General features: G+C 49.3%; 1 protein-coding gene across 6 annotated transcripts in view; it reads left to right on the plus strand.

Annotated features, from left to right (window-relative positions):
- Window positions 1-14,651, plus strand: part of RREB1 (ras responsive element binding protein 1) — a 182,399-nt gene that overhangs the window by 139,870 nt on the left and 27,878 nt on the right. For all 6 annotated transcript variants that reach the window (XM_027040247.2, XM_027040248.2, XM_027040244.2 and 3 more), the window contains 2 exons: window positions 4,503-4,647; window positions 5,192-5,325. In XM_027040247.2, the coding sequence (XP_026896048.2) occupies window positions 4,503-4,647; window positions 5,192-5,325 (279 nt within the window). The remainder of the gene's footprint in view (window positions 1-4,502; window positions 4,648-5,191; window positions 5,326-14,651) is intronic.

Here is a 14,651-nt window from a genome sequence, read left to right on the forward strand (position 1 = left end):
GCAGTGGAGTGGTATGATATGATCCATGTTTTAGATGCTCACTCTGGCTGCTGTGTAGAGAAGGCACAGGAGAAGGGCAAGAGGGAAATCAGGGAGGTCACTTTAAAATATAAGACCAGCAGATGGAAAATCCTGTAGAAGTGTTTTTGCAACACATCTATCCATGTGTTACACATGAATCCTTGTGCATAAATCTGTGCACATTTGTTCAATTCTTAATCTTCAAGACAAATTTCTAGCAGTGGAATTACTTGGAGAAAGGGCACACATATTTAAAATTCTGCTCCCTGTTGCTCAGCTGCTTTGTAGAAAGGTCGTTACCGTTTTTACTCCCCTCAGCAATGCGTGAGAGATGCAGTTTGCTGAACCACACCAAGACTGCATATTTCTCATCCCTGCCACTCTGGAAAATGAAAAGACAACTGCTCAAAAGATGTAAATTAAGGGCACCTGGGTAGCTAAGTCAGTTGAACGTTTAACTCCCACTTTGGCTCAGATTATGATCTGAGGATCGTGGGATCAAACCCCACGTTGGGCTCCATGCTGAGTGTGGAGCCTGCCAGGGATGCTCTCTCTCCCTCTGCCTCTCCCCAGCTCCCTCACTGTCTCTCTCAAAAAACAAAACAAAAAAGATGTAATCCTCAAGTGTAGCACGGTGGAGACATGCCTTGATGGCAGTTTGAGTGACAAAGTCACAGGGATCTTAGTTGGAAGTGAAGGTATGACATCACCGAACCCTCACACCACATCAATTGCTGTTCCTTCCGATCCAACATGGCACAGAGGATGTCCGCACACCGGAGCACATCCCAGGGTTAGTAGTGACCAGTATCAGTCAACAGAGTTGAGAGCAGAGCCTGAGAGAGCCCACTGAAGGAGCTGGCATTGTCCAGTGTGGGGAAGAGAAACTTTGGAGAAACACTGCAGTCGTGAATATTTGAAGAGCTGCCATCTAGAAGAGAATGTAGACCGATTCGATGTTGCCCTGGGAGGATAGATGGACGTTTAAAAGAAGGATGGGATTTTTTACTCAACATGGGAAAGATGGCTGTAACAATTACCATCGCTAAAAAACAGAGAAGTCCTGGTTGGCAGCAAGTGTTCGAGCAGAATGAAATGGTGATCTCTCCAGCCAAGTGGGAGGCTGGAGAGAGAGCATCTCAACTCCCCGCCAGTTCTGAGAGCATCTCAACTCCCCACCAGTTCTGAGGCCCGTTGTTGTTTACTGATCCTCAGGGTACATGGAAATGAGAAAAACAAACCCAAGCCTTCTAAAGAAGAGACGCAGGCTTGCCCCTCCCCACCCTCAGCCTTCCTCTCTTGGCCACACTCTGTGGGGAAGAGGCCATTACTGGCTCCTGTTGGTGACACGCCCCACTTCCTGTGAGTGTTCAGGAGGAAGCGGACAGTTAATGTTGCCACTCTGCTATCAGAGGCCAGAGCAGAAGGGAAGGGGTCAGGTTAGGGAGAGTCTTAACTGCAATTCACATCCAACTTCAGAAATGGCTGAAGCTCCCCAGCTCTGGCAGCTGAACTACTGACTGAATGGAGTTTATGAGCCCACAGCTGTTGGTCACCTTGTTGGCTGAATGGGCAGATTGGAAACTCCCCATGTCTTGTCAACCAGAGATGTAACCCTGGAATAAAGGAGCACACTTGAGCTTTGAACCTGCGGCTCCAGCGGGCTCAGTCCTCAGTCGGAGAACTGGAGTGGGTCGACGTGTTCAGCAAAGGCGTACTTGCCACCAAGCCCTTGAGACTGCTTTGATCTGGTCTCCTCTTCCTGCCTGTAGCAGCAGTGCAGTTCAAGGGCAGCCCCAGTTTTTCAGAATAAGACAGAGGCAGAACCAGAGGTGGGGAATGATCTGTTTCTGACCAGTGGCCCCTTCATTTTCCTGTTGACGTTTGGCTAGAGCTCAGTACCAACCGCTAGGCCTTGGACTGTGGTCACTCAGGGAGGAGGTGTCCAGGGTCAGGCTGGAGCCCTGAGGTGCCTTCTGGTGGTCCAGAATGCAGATCAAAGGCTTGGCCTTAGGAGGCAGTCTAGGGGGCAAAGCTCAGACTCTGAAGCCAGCACACCTGGGTCTGTCCTGGTTGGGAGGGTCCCGGGCATGTCAGCTTCTCCACACCGCACCGGCCTCCTCTGCAAAGTAGAAATGAGAATCTGTAAACTTCCCACCAGATAGGTTCTCACCACGTGCCCACTAATGTCCCTCATCCTTTGCTCTGTGAAAACTGCTTCCGTCACAAATCTCAGATCTGGATAATAAGGATCACTCTGTAAACGTGCGGATCATACGATAAAAAAGGTGGAGCTCAGCTAGTGAGCCACCTACAGTTAGTTGTCAGTCTCAGATTTCCCGTATTCTCTGTGGTTTTTTGTGGCCTCGTGTTACCGGGCACAAGTAACCTGTCAGCTGTAGAGAAGGTATTCGTTTTTAAATTAATTTTGAGTGATTTATTGAAAGGGTTTGGTACTCATTTACATGTCTTAGTATTTTTCATACTTCCTTAGTTCTTAGGTGCTTTAACACATTTTTTTTACACTTCTAGAATTGGAATATGCAATACAGTAAATATCAAAAGAAACTTGCCAGCCCTTTCCTTTTTTCCTCTCAATGCTGACAGTAAGTGATGGTCTCTAAATCCCAGTCACCTTGGAATGAGGGAGGAGGGCTACTTAGGACAGGGCTAATGGTAGGAGCGCCTGGGTGGCTCAGTCTGGTAAGCTTCCGACTTAAGCCCAGGTCACAATCTCACAGTCTGTGAGTTCAAGCCCCACGTCAGGCTCTGGGCTGATAGCTCAGAGCCTGGAGTCTGCTTCGGATTCTGTGTCTCCCTCTCTGCCCCTCCACTGCTTGCACGTGCTCACTCGCTCTCTTTCTCAAATATAAATAAACATTAAAAAAAAAAAAGGACAGGGCAGTTGGTTCCCCAGAACTTTCCTGAGGCTTTATGTGACCAAGAATTAATAATAAATCATCCTTCCCTGATAATATTAGCAAGGAATTATGTGGACATGGGCATGATGCTTGTCTGTGTTTTTTTCCATTTTTCCCTGTTAGATCTGCTTACTCCACCACAGTGACACCCCCCAGCCCCCACCCAGAGAACAGAGGCTCGGCCTGAGGCCCATCTGCTCCAGGTCTAGGCCATATCCAGCCTGCTGGTGGATGGCTCTGTGGGCTGGGGGATAGACTGTCAGGGGCGAGTGTGGGGGCCCTCCACCTCCTAGAGTATGTCTATAGAACCAGAACAGGAGGCACCCAGGGTCTCACCCCCACACACCCAGAGAAAAGAGGATTCACAGGTAGTGTGGGGCAGGGTTGTGGGGGGGTGGGCACACACTCAGCCACGTCATTGCACCGTCGGCCCACACACCTTCATTGCTGCCACTGCTGGGGGTTCACAGGCTGCTTAGCCTTGTCCTCCCCCGGCCTGTCCCCTCTGAAGAAGGCACAGCCCAGAGGGAGCTGAGCTGAGTTGTACTTCTTTCTAGAGTTGTGACCAGACCATGTATGAAAGCTTTGCCATCTTTCCCATTTCCTAAGTGCTTCCCCAGTAAGCTAATCCTGTGAAAAGAGCTATTTCTAAAAAGCTGGTCTCCATTCCTCCATCTGGCACAGTTTAACCCCAAAGATGATGATGGTGATGACGATTGTCATTAGGAAAACCAAACCCTTGATGTCACAGAGTAAGGAAATTGAGACTGACTGTCTTTTTGTAATCTCTTTCTCTCCTTATAGGCCTTGGGACCTTGTCCATAGGGTGTTTGTTTTAGAACTTGATAAAGTAAGGTCACTTAAATCAGGTCACCTATAAAGCTCCCTTTTTGGAGCAGAGGTACAGACTATGTGTAATGCTTTTTTACATGTGTGTTCCTGGCCCTGCAGATGTCAGGATTGCAGCATGCAATTTACTCAACCCGTTGCCCCCGCTACTCTCACAATCCATAAATCCATGTAATACCATGAAAGACACAGAAAGTCTTTCCGGTTCACTGCAGACATTCCTGTGTTAGCACTTCTCAGATTTGACCCCCAGCGTACCTCCGAAAGCAGAAGAGAACACATACCACTGGCATTTGTGAGGTGGCAGATGCAGAATGATGGATTGATTTAGGAGCTGGCCAGATCTGGGAGTTCTTTATTCTGTAGCATTGTGTGTCCGAAAAGAGTACCTTTCGTCTGAACAAGCAGACCTGGCAAATCGGATGGTCTTTTATCTCATTAGCATCCGTGAAGTTCATGAACGTCTTCCAACAGACCGCAAAGCACTGAGCGCCATTTTTGGATAGCACTTGTGAGAGCTTCAAGGAGGGGTTCAGGGAGATGATATAAAGCTTTAAAAAGAGAGAAATCACTGTATAAATTACACTCCATACCTTAAAGAAAATGTAGGTACCAACCCCTAAATATATAATACAAAAAGTTAAAAAAAAAAAAAGCCAACTCGGTTTTTTGCTAAATCACATTGTGTGTACGTGTGTTTGTTCTTTCCAGACATATGAAGATTCATGAGAAGGACCCTAACAGTGCTACAGCTACAGCGCCCCCATCCCCACTGAAGCGCAGGCGGCTGTCCTCCAAGAGGAAGCTGAGTCATGATGCCGAGTCAGAGAAAGAAGACCCAGCACCTGCTAAAAAGGTTCTCACTGCTCCCGCACAGATGTGCCTAACCACTGGACTCCTGGCAGAAATACCTCTGCCTTTATTTTCACAGTCTGGGGACTTGGCAGGCATCCATCCTAAGCTTTTAACCTGTGTTTTCCCACACTGTTTTATACGGTGTCTGCAGGAAAGAGTACCCGTGTGCACTTCTCTGTGGGTCCCCCTACCTGAGCCCCGAGAGATGAAGAGCGTGTTTTGTAGCTCTGTGCTTTTTTGTTTCTCCAGCTGGAGTGGAAGCTTCATACGTATTAGGGGCTCTTGTCCTCACTCTTTGATTCTCTGTACCTGTCAGATACTAGGTGCTCCATAAACGTTTATTGAATGGATGAGTGGGTTGAAGGTGGATGGATGGGAGCGTTCAGTAGGTGTTGTGTGAATAAAGCACTGTCAGTAGCATCCTTAATCCCTAGGAAGGAAGCCTCCTTTTCCTTTCAGATTTGGATTGAGTATTGGCTTCCCTTCTGAAGCAGACCCATGTGGGAGACCACCTTCCTGACTTCACTTTTTTCCCTTTCCCCAAGATGGTAGAAGACGGGCAGGCGGGTGACCTGGAGAAGGTGGACGAAGTGTTTCACTGCCCAATATGTTTCAAGGAGTTCGTTTGCAAGTATGGACTGGAGACCCACATGGAGACCCACTCAGATAACCCACTAAGGTAGGAGAAAGGGTGGGACACAGCTGTACTCTGGAAAGCTCTTTTATCTTCTGTTTCTTTCTGGCCTATGACCTGTCCTTATTTCCCAGTCCTCCCAACTGGGCTAATGGGATTTAACTTGAGTTTGATGACAGCAAGGCAGCTAGTAAGAAAGGTGGATGGTGCAGGAAAGAAACCAGGCTGAGAAATGTCAGAAGGAAGAAGTGGCTGTAGCCACAGGGTGTGTTCACCGAGGTTCACTGCACTTCCATTTCGCTGCTGGGAGGGCCCTTGGAGCCTTTGCTGAGAGTCCACTGTGCACAGGGTGCCCCGTCACAGGGGGCTTTTGAGCATCAGGCACATTGTAACACCAAAGGTGTTGCAGCCCAAGTGATTGTTAGCTTGTGCAACAGTGTGGTAAGGACGGAAGGGCATGCCAGGTGCTCATCCATGTTTCAACTGGATTGGTAGCACAGAAACCTGAGAAAGCAGTTTGGGGTAAGAGGAGTTCTGTTCTGCTTCGTGCAAGACACTCAGCCTAACGTGAAGGCTGTCACAGTAAGATAGTGAGACATGATTGTTCTGCTGTTCTGGGTTCCATTCGTGGTCTTTGCTGGCTCCAGCTTTCCTGGTTCTTCGCCTGCCCAAGCAGAGAAGGTGGATGGTGATAGGAGTTTCCAGCAGTGTTCAGGGCAGGGCCGGGGACAAGGTGGACTTGGCCTTCCTTCCTTATCTTCTCGGAGAACTTCCTCATCAGGGAGAAAGTCCTGTGTTCTCCGTGACAGGTCTGGAACATTTTCCTACAGAATTGCCACTTTTAAAATGCTACTGCCACGGTTTCCGAGCATTGAAAAGAACCAGGTGCCATAGGGGCGCTAGAAGACTTGGAAGCTGTGGCCTGCAAGGCACAGACGAAGGTTCACCCAGAGCGGAGGCGAGCGCCTCTGTGCCCGCAGCTCTGGGCTTCAGAAGACAGCTTGGGAGTATGGAAATCTGGACACCTGTCTAACTCACCGACGTATGGGCCAGATTTCCTTCCTCAGGACAAGGCATTTGGGTGTGATTTGGGAGTACAGAAGTCTGACCAGGTTGAAGGCTTTTGTGTTGTAGGAAAAGCCTAACCCTATGGCGGCTTAAAGCCATGTCAGACGATTACACTTAATCACATCAGCTTGACATTTTTTTCCATTAGGGGGAAAAAAGAATCCATGAAAAGTTTAAACTGCTGAGCAGTTGAAGTGCTACAAAATGTCTTTTCATAACTCCCCCGTCTTGGGGAATTGCAGACCGTGTAGGAGAGGGCAGGGACTGGTGGTCAGAACCCCTGGACCCCATCCTACTCACATGGGGCCTGGATCAGCTATATTTGAACCTTGAAGGAGAGCTGGACCAGGTAGTCCCTGTGCTCCCTTTCCGGCCTTAAATTCTAGGGGTTGGTCTCTTTGACAGCTGTTCTTTTGTCTACCAAGAAAAAGCACTTGGCTCTTCCTTTTGCGGGCCCTCTGGTCCTGAGAGATTTGGGAATGTTAATGGTTTCATTAGCATCCGCAGCATCCCCAGGATGTGGGCTTGTGATGGTGGTGAATATTGAAATAGTTTTCTCAACCGAGGACCTGAGCAAACAGAGGAGAAGTGACCAGACAGGCGAGTCGTGGGCAGAGGCAGCAGACAGCACGTGGGACCCCGCCCCCCACCCCACGTTGCTGCCGGATAGCCACGAGAGCTGGCACTACAGAGGGAACACAGTGCCTGTCTCTGAGCTCCTCTGTGTGTTTTGTTTCACTTCGTGCTTTAGTCTGGGATCACAGTTCATCTTTGGAGCTACCCGTTTGTCCCCTTCCAGATAATTCTGTCCTACAGGAAAAATAATTTGAGTCTCATGAGAGATTTTTGAGCAGCTAGAGCCTGTACAGCACCACGTATAGCAGTGATAGAGGACGCTTGAGTGTCCCCTTCTCACATGGTGGCCTGGATGAGGGAGTGGGTTCCCCTGCAGCGGGGCCCTCTGGACAAGTACTTGCCCCAGGGACAGGCTGGGCCTGCTATTCAGAGGTGGGGATGGGCCCTGCGTTGGACACTTGTTGTCCCGTTCTACACAGTTTGGTGGGCAATTCACTTGCCGTGACTCCAAGGCCAACGGGGCAGATGATCTGTGAAGTTGAGCCTCAAGTCCTGCCTATTTTCCTCGCCTACTCAGGAATAATGCTCTTTGTCTGGAGAGGGGTTGACTGGAGTTGCTCGGTAGCCTGGCTGGGCCTCAGCCCCTTCTGGCAGCCTTCCACCCCATGGGAGCCCCCAGACGCTGTGCCCACAGCGCATCCATTGTCGGGGGGTGGGTGGTGAGCAAGCCATCCCCCAACTAGTGGCTGTTGTTGTGCGGGGTGGGGCTTGCATCTGGAAACCAAAGGGACTTGATTACAGAACACAGTTAATTTCCCTTTCTCCTCTCTGCTCTCCTGTTCCACATAATAGCCTGCTATCAAAGGAGGCCATGGGGGCAGGCATGAGCCGGCAGGGCCCAGCCAGGCAGTGAACTGTGACAGTAGCCGGTGGGAGAGGCTGCTTGTTAACCCAGAGCTAAAATAGACACCAACTCCATTTGCAAACCCCAAAGGCAGCAGAACCACAGTGGGATGCTACCAGTTCAAACACAAAGTTTATAACTCAAAACAGCTGTTGGTTTCTCGCTCTTCTGCCCTCACCCCCTCCACCCCCCAAAGCTGGCCAGGTGCCTGTTATCCCTTAATAAAAAGTGTTGGAGATCCAAACCCGTGCAACTGCTGAGGCTGTTCTCCCTTCCTCTGTGTTTCAAATTAATGACGTGTGTGTTAGCATGAAGCAAAGGGAAGACAGGGAGCTGCTGGTAGCGATTCTCGCTCTTCGTGCTGGGCATTGCTTGTGCCCAGACATGACCAACAGTAAATCCACATCCTCCTAGACAAGGAGGGCTTATTGAGAGCTGGCATTTGGAATCAGGGGTGAGGGACAGTACTATAAACGTTCTAGTGGTCACATTTTAAAAAGTAAAAAGAGGGTACCTCAGTCAGTTAAGCATCCAGCTTCAGCTCAGGCCATGATCTCACGGTTCGTGGCTTCAGGCCCCGCATCGGGCTCTGTGCTGACAGCTCAGAGCCTGGAGCCTGCTTCGGATTCTGTGTCTCTGTCTGTCCCTCCTCCGCTCATGTCCCCTCTCTCTCTCTCTCTCTCTCTCTCTCTCTCTCTCTCTCTCTCAAAATAAATAAATAAACACTTACTTTAAAAAGGTAAAAAGAAGTAGGCAAGATTAATCATGTTTCCTTGTTCATTATACCAGTGATACCAAAATACAACATCAACACATAATCAGTATAAAAATTGTCGGGGATGTGTTTTACCTTCCTGTTTACATACAAGGCCTGTGCAGTTCAGTGAGTGAGGTGCAGTAACAGCCCATCTCAGTTTGAACCAGCCACATTTCAGGGGCACAGCAACCCACCACACAGGTGTAGGTCCAGGACAAGCCCACCTACGGCAGGGAGGGCACCGAGGCAGCAGCTTGGCTGTAAAGGCCCCTGGGCTTGTGTCTGAATGACTTGTCTCAGGCTGGTGGGGGCTGGGCCAGGAGGGTTGACAGCTGGGTGATTACCATGGCTCTGTGACTGCTGCCAAGGGCAAAATATAGCAAAACTTACTGTATAATCTTACGTGGCGGCTTCTCGATTAAAGGTCGGGTGGTGAATAATTTTTAAATTATTTTAGTTAAAACGTATCCAAATGATTGAGTGTTTCTTGTGTGCCAGGCACTCCACCAGACTTGAAGGAAAAAAATACAATGATGTTAGAGACAGGGCCCATCCAGGGCCAGTCAGGAAACAAGTAAATGGGAAGTTCTAAAACAAAGCGAAAGGGATACATTCAGGGCCATGAAGGGCACAAGCTGCCTATTGTCGAAGCAGAGGGAGCCTGATCCAGTTAGTGTAAAGCTTCCCTTGACATTTTGCACTGGATGTTGTGACACTTCACTGTGTCCTGTAGGTGGAGGCTGGAGGCTCTCCTCTGCCTGATCAAATTATTGATCTTGATTGTCAGTAAGAAAAGTTTTAAGGTGATGCCCTTAAATCTATGTCAAGAATTAGCATGTGGGGAACACAGTGGGCTCTGACAGGTTCACCCTTCCGGCTGCATGAGAGCTTGTCCTGCACCTGCACGATGAGGATAAGTGATGTTACAGGCACGCAGGCCAGACTGAAAGCCACCCCCTTCATCTTAGTGGTGGAGGGAGGTGCCAGAACCTTCTTTCTTCTGGATTCTCAAGTGTTCCAAGGAATGTTTGGCTCCCTTCACTGCACCACCCTCCCCATACACACCCCCATCACCTACAGGGAGCCCCTAAAGACTAATTCACATGGCACTGGGCCCACACTTAAATGTAATCCTAAAAATAAGGAAAAGGGTATAAAAAATATTCATCAGTATCTTGTACTTAAGACTTCCAGGGGTCCATGGCTTGGCCAAGTGGAGGCAGCTTTAAAATGGTGCTGGGGGCTGAGTGAGGAGGCAGGGGACATGTCCCCCTGGCCAGCCTGGAAGTCGGAGGCACCTTTGTCAGTATCCCCCTCTCCACCCTGCCGGAGGGGCCTCCCCACGACTTGGGCTATTCAGAGCCAAGGCGGCCACCGGCTTCTGCACTTAACCTGCCCACGATGAAGTGCCTCTGACCCGCCCTGACTTCACGCCATGCTGGTTGGTTGAACCGTCCGGGCAGGGTGTCGGGGCGCAGTGTGCAGTCTGGCAGATTCCTGGGTGTGGGGAGGGCAAGCCGCCACCCGCCAGCCACCGGCCAGGGCCCTGTCACAGGGCCCTCACTGTTGCTCCCAGCAACTGGGAGAGATTAGTGCAGCTGTTGGATGTCAGTTCTCTGGCTGGACGGGAGGGAGGGCGGGGAAGGGTGGGCACCAGGGCAGGAATGTCTGAACCGGGTGGGGCTCCGAGGAGAGGTTGTTTGCACTTACCCCTTCTTGCCTCTGGAGACAGAGCAAGAAAAAATGGAGCATGAAATCCCTTTTAAGAAGGAATGTCAGTCTCTCGGTTAAAACAATGTAATGGGCAAGAAATTCAGTATATCAAGGAAGCAGCCAGGGTGAGCTGAGTGTTCTCAGCAAGGTATCTCACAGGTTCTGATGACAAGGGCTGGGCCCTCTGGCTGCTCAGGGAGTATTAGTGGCAGGGAAGGCTCACAGGTGAGCCCCTGTCTGGTGTCCAGACATTAAGATTGTGCCATGGGTTGTAGAAGGAGCTGAGGGCATCTGCAAATCACTGTCCTCTGAACAGAAGCATAGCAAAGTGGAGTTAAGCTGACTAGCTCCATCCAGCCCAGCCTGCTACCTGGAATCTCCCTGGCCCCCCGGGCGAGCCGACGCTGTTTGCCCATCTGGAAAATGCATTTGAGGACTTGTGGCGAGGATGAAGGGGGCAAGCCAGTCCTCAGACTGCAACAGACATGGAATGGGTATCCCATTCCTAGGACATTGAAGAGTCAAATTCCAGGGCTTCTCCCAGGTACTATTTATAATTGACAGAAGACATAAAAGCAGTTTGTCTTCTAGTCTTTATTGTTACAAAGAGCTGCTTTTTTCTAGTTCTGCTTTCATAAAGATTGGGAAGCTGAATGGCTGTTTAAATTTGGTTTGAGTCCTACCTACCAAATTTTGTAATCCAACTGTGAAAGCCAGACAGAAGCTTGAAGGAACTTGACGGAAGCTTGAAGGTTCCTTAAATAGTGGAACCACACATCATTTTCCTTAGATTGTTGGGGAGGCCTGAGAGTCCTGAAGAAAGGTGTTTCCTAATGTTTGAGATTTGCCGAAGCAGTTTTTCCAAAATATGTTTAGCATAGTAAATATATGTTTTCCCCCCTTAACTGCCATGATGGTAGATGTGATACTGGTGTGAAGGGGAGACGCCTGGAGGGGGCGCTGCTTATCTCTTTCGCCTGCTCTTGAGCTTTCGGTTGACTTCAGAGCTCTCTTGGCCCAGAGAGTTGTGGTCACCGGATGAGTACAGCACTACTGTAGCAGGCACTGGGAGGAGCTAATTTCCAAATTGTTTAGCCACATGATTTGGGGGTTTTGTTTTAAAGCTGCTCTGTGGCCTCGCTCTCCACTTCGGTAAATCCCGTTGCTGATACATTTGCCTTCAGATTTACCTTGGCTTGACTCTTCATCTTTGAAAGGTGCACATGCTTCCTTCTCATCTTAAGTACTTTGGGAACCCGCTCCAAAGAGCGTGGACACATTGCTAATTTCAAGGCTTGTGTCCTTAATGGTGAGACCTATTCCTTTTTTTTTTTTTTTTTTAAGTTTATTTACTTTTGAGAGAGAGAGAAAGAGCACAGGTAGGTGAGGGGCAGAGAGAGAGGGAAACACAGAACCGGAAGCAGGCTCCAGGCTCTGAGCTGTCAGCACAGACCCCAACACAGGGCTCAAACTCACAAATCGCAAGATCATGACCTGAGCAGAAGTCGGACACTTAACTGACTGAGCCACCCAGGCGCCCCAGGTGAGAGCTATTCCTGATGTGTAACTGTTGGCTCTGCTGTGAGCCTTCCAAACCGCTGGCTTTGTTTAGGGCTTCCTCCGTTCCCTACCCAGAATGCCCAGACTGTAGTAGCACATTTGTCACACTGCATTTCTACCCCAGCACAGGCTTACGTATAGTTTTCTTTGAAGAAACAAATAAGAGGAAGGCTGTAGTGTCTTCTTACAAGGGCGTGTGTTATAAAAGAACTGATGTCAGGGTGCCTGAGTGGCTCAGCCAGTTAAGCATCCAACTTGGGCCCAAGTCATGATCTCACAGTTCATGGGTGTCTTTGCTGTCAGCATGGAGTCTGCTTCAGATTCTCTCTCTCTCTCTCTCTCTCTCTCTCTCTCTCTCTCTCTTTCTCTCTCTCAAAATAAATACTAAAAACTAAATAAATAGATAAGTAAATAAATAAAAGAACTGATGCCACGGTGTTCTGCCTCATTACCACAGGCATACTGTGAGAGGGGTCAGTCCTCAATTCGGTGACTTGAAAATTCTGACTTTTGTCTTTTTAAGACTGGTGGTGGATGTGGGTATGAATAAGAGCATTCATTTTCATTAAAGTCCTTTGAGAATTAAAAGGACAGCCAGTCCCCTCAGCTAACGAAGGAGAGTATTTCCTTGACCTGCTGGAGCTGGCTTGTTCTGTCCTTGCCTTGCTGTCTGTGTGCCTGTGACAGCCAGGGGCAGGGGCTGAGCTGTGGCTGGAGTGGTTGGGTCTCTGTGTGGCTTCAAGACCAGTGCAGTTAGTTCACTGTTCCCGTGAGACTCAGGCTTCTCCGACTGTGCTCCGAATGTGCTCTGTCCAGTCCCGCCAAGGCCAGGGCCAGTGTGCTGTGTGATTTTGCTTATTTGCTTAATCTCTGAGGGAGAAGGGACAGGAAGGGCTGTGGATAAAGTACATATTGAAGGCTCTGTGTGGTTGCCGTGCAGCCCTCCAGCCCCCGGGGCCACAGTGGAAACTTAGCTCACAGCACCCCCACATGCTGCTGGGAGGCATTTCACTGCCTTAAGACCCCCACCCCAGCCCCCTCCTATCTGTGCTTCGCACCTACCCATACCCTCCGGTGACCTTGCAAGCGGTGCTAAGGAAGGTGGGGGGAGCAGATAAGCTGCAGGCCTTGTGCCTCTTGCCTCTGCTGTTACGAGGCCGTGACTGCATGCCCCAAACCATAGCTCTTGCCTTGCCGCCCGACCTTAACACAGCCGTGGGGCCCCCACCCCAGGAGTAGGAGCCGCTGTGACTGAGCAGCTCTGTGGGAGGCTGGGCCGTCACAGGTGACGAGGTGAGAATGGTAAAATCTCCAGTATTCTGAATTCAAATTTCTTTCTTATGGAAGCATATGCTGTCATGTGGTGGAATTCACGTGTTTTCTGGGTGAAATCGGCTCTGGTGAACTGCATTGGGGTGCATAAATACCGTTTCTGTGAGCAGAATGATTGGGGGCTCACATACAGGTGTGTATGGGTGTGCGTGTATAAGCTGAGGGTGGGCCGAATGTCCGTATGGGCATTCATTCCTGTTTGATGTGTAACCTCACCTTGTCCTTGGGAGTTTTTTCCACTGATGAGTTTTTGTTTCCCTTTGAGTAATTTATTTCAGTATGTGATTTTAAAAAAATAAAAACATTTAAAGGAGGGTTTTAATTTTTTGTTGTTTATTTTTTTGAGAGAGAGCATGCCTGTGTGCATGCAAGTGTGGGAAGGACAGAGAGGGGCTCTGTCAGCACAGAGCCTGACTTGGGGCTTGAACTCACAAACCATGAGATCATGACCTGGGCCAAAATCAAGAGTTGGACACTTAACTGACTGAGCCACACAGGTGCCACCCAAAAAGAGAAACTTTTGTTTTTAGAAGTATCAATGGAGTTCTGTTAGCATCTTTTTTTCTTCTTTTCCAGAGGGACAGAAAGAGAGAGGTGCACAAGTGAACAAGGGGCAGAGAGAGAGAGAAGCAGGGCTCATCCAAAGTGGGGCTTGTGTTTTACCTAAGGCTTATGCTCACCCAATGTGAGACACAAACTCAGGAACTGTGACATCATGACTTGAACCAAAGGCAGATGCTTAACGACTGAGCCACCCGGGCACCCTGTTAGAATCTTTCAATCCTATAACTGGAGGGGCACCTGGGTAGCTGAGTCAGTTGAGTGTCCAACTTCAGCCCAGGTCATGATCCTGCGATTCATGATTCCGAGCCTCGCGTCAGGCTCTGTGCTGACAGCTCAGAGTCTGAAGCCTGCTTCAGATTCTGTGTCTCCCTCTCACTCTGCCCCTCCCCTGCCTGCACTCTCTCTCTCTGTCTTCCCAAAATAAATAAACTTTAAAAAAAATTTTTTTTAATTAAATTTTTAAAAAAAGCAATCTCAATTTGTAAGATTTACCTCAGGCACATTGTCAAAATCACACGCAAGATGAAACTGCCCTACAACAGTCCTTGGTCCTAGGATGATTAAAGTACAGCCCTACTCCTTCTGAACGTTTTGCAATGGTATGGTCCATGAGTACGTGGAGTACCATCCAGGGCAGGATTGAGAGATCCCACAAGCCGGGGTGAAGGGAGAGTTGCGGGGACCACCTGACCAATGGCTGTGGTCTTAATGAAGACTGACAAGCCCAAGTGAGGTTAGCAAATACCCCAAAATCAGAGCCTACAACAAGCAGCATCGCCCGCAGATTGACAGTGACCTCCATTGTCCTTGAAGAGCTCTTTAGAAATACAGTTGCAAAGTGTTTTTTCCCCAGGGGCCTTGGGAAGGCTGGTTGAACCGGAGTGTCTCTGGCTGACA

Source organism: Acinonyx jubatus, chromosome B2 (assembly GCF_027475565.1).
Source record: "Acinonyx jubatus isolate Ajub_Pintada_27869175 chromosome B2, VMU_Ajub_asm_v1.0, whole genome shotgun sequence".
NCBI classification, from domain to species: Eukaryota; Metazoa; Chordata; class Mammalia; order Carnivora; family Felidae; genus Acinonyx; species Acinonyx jubatus.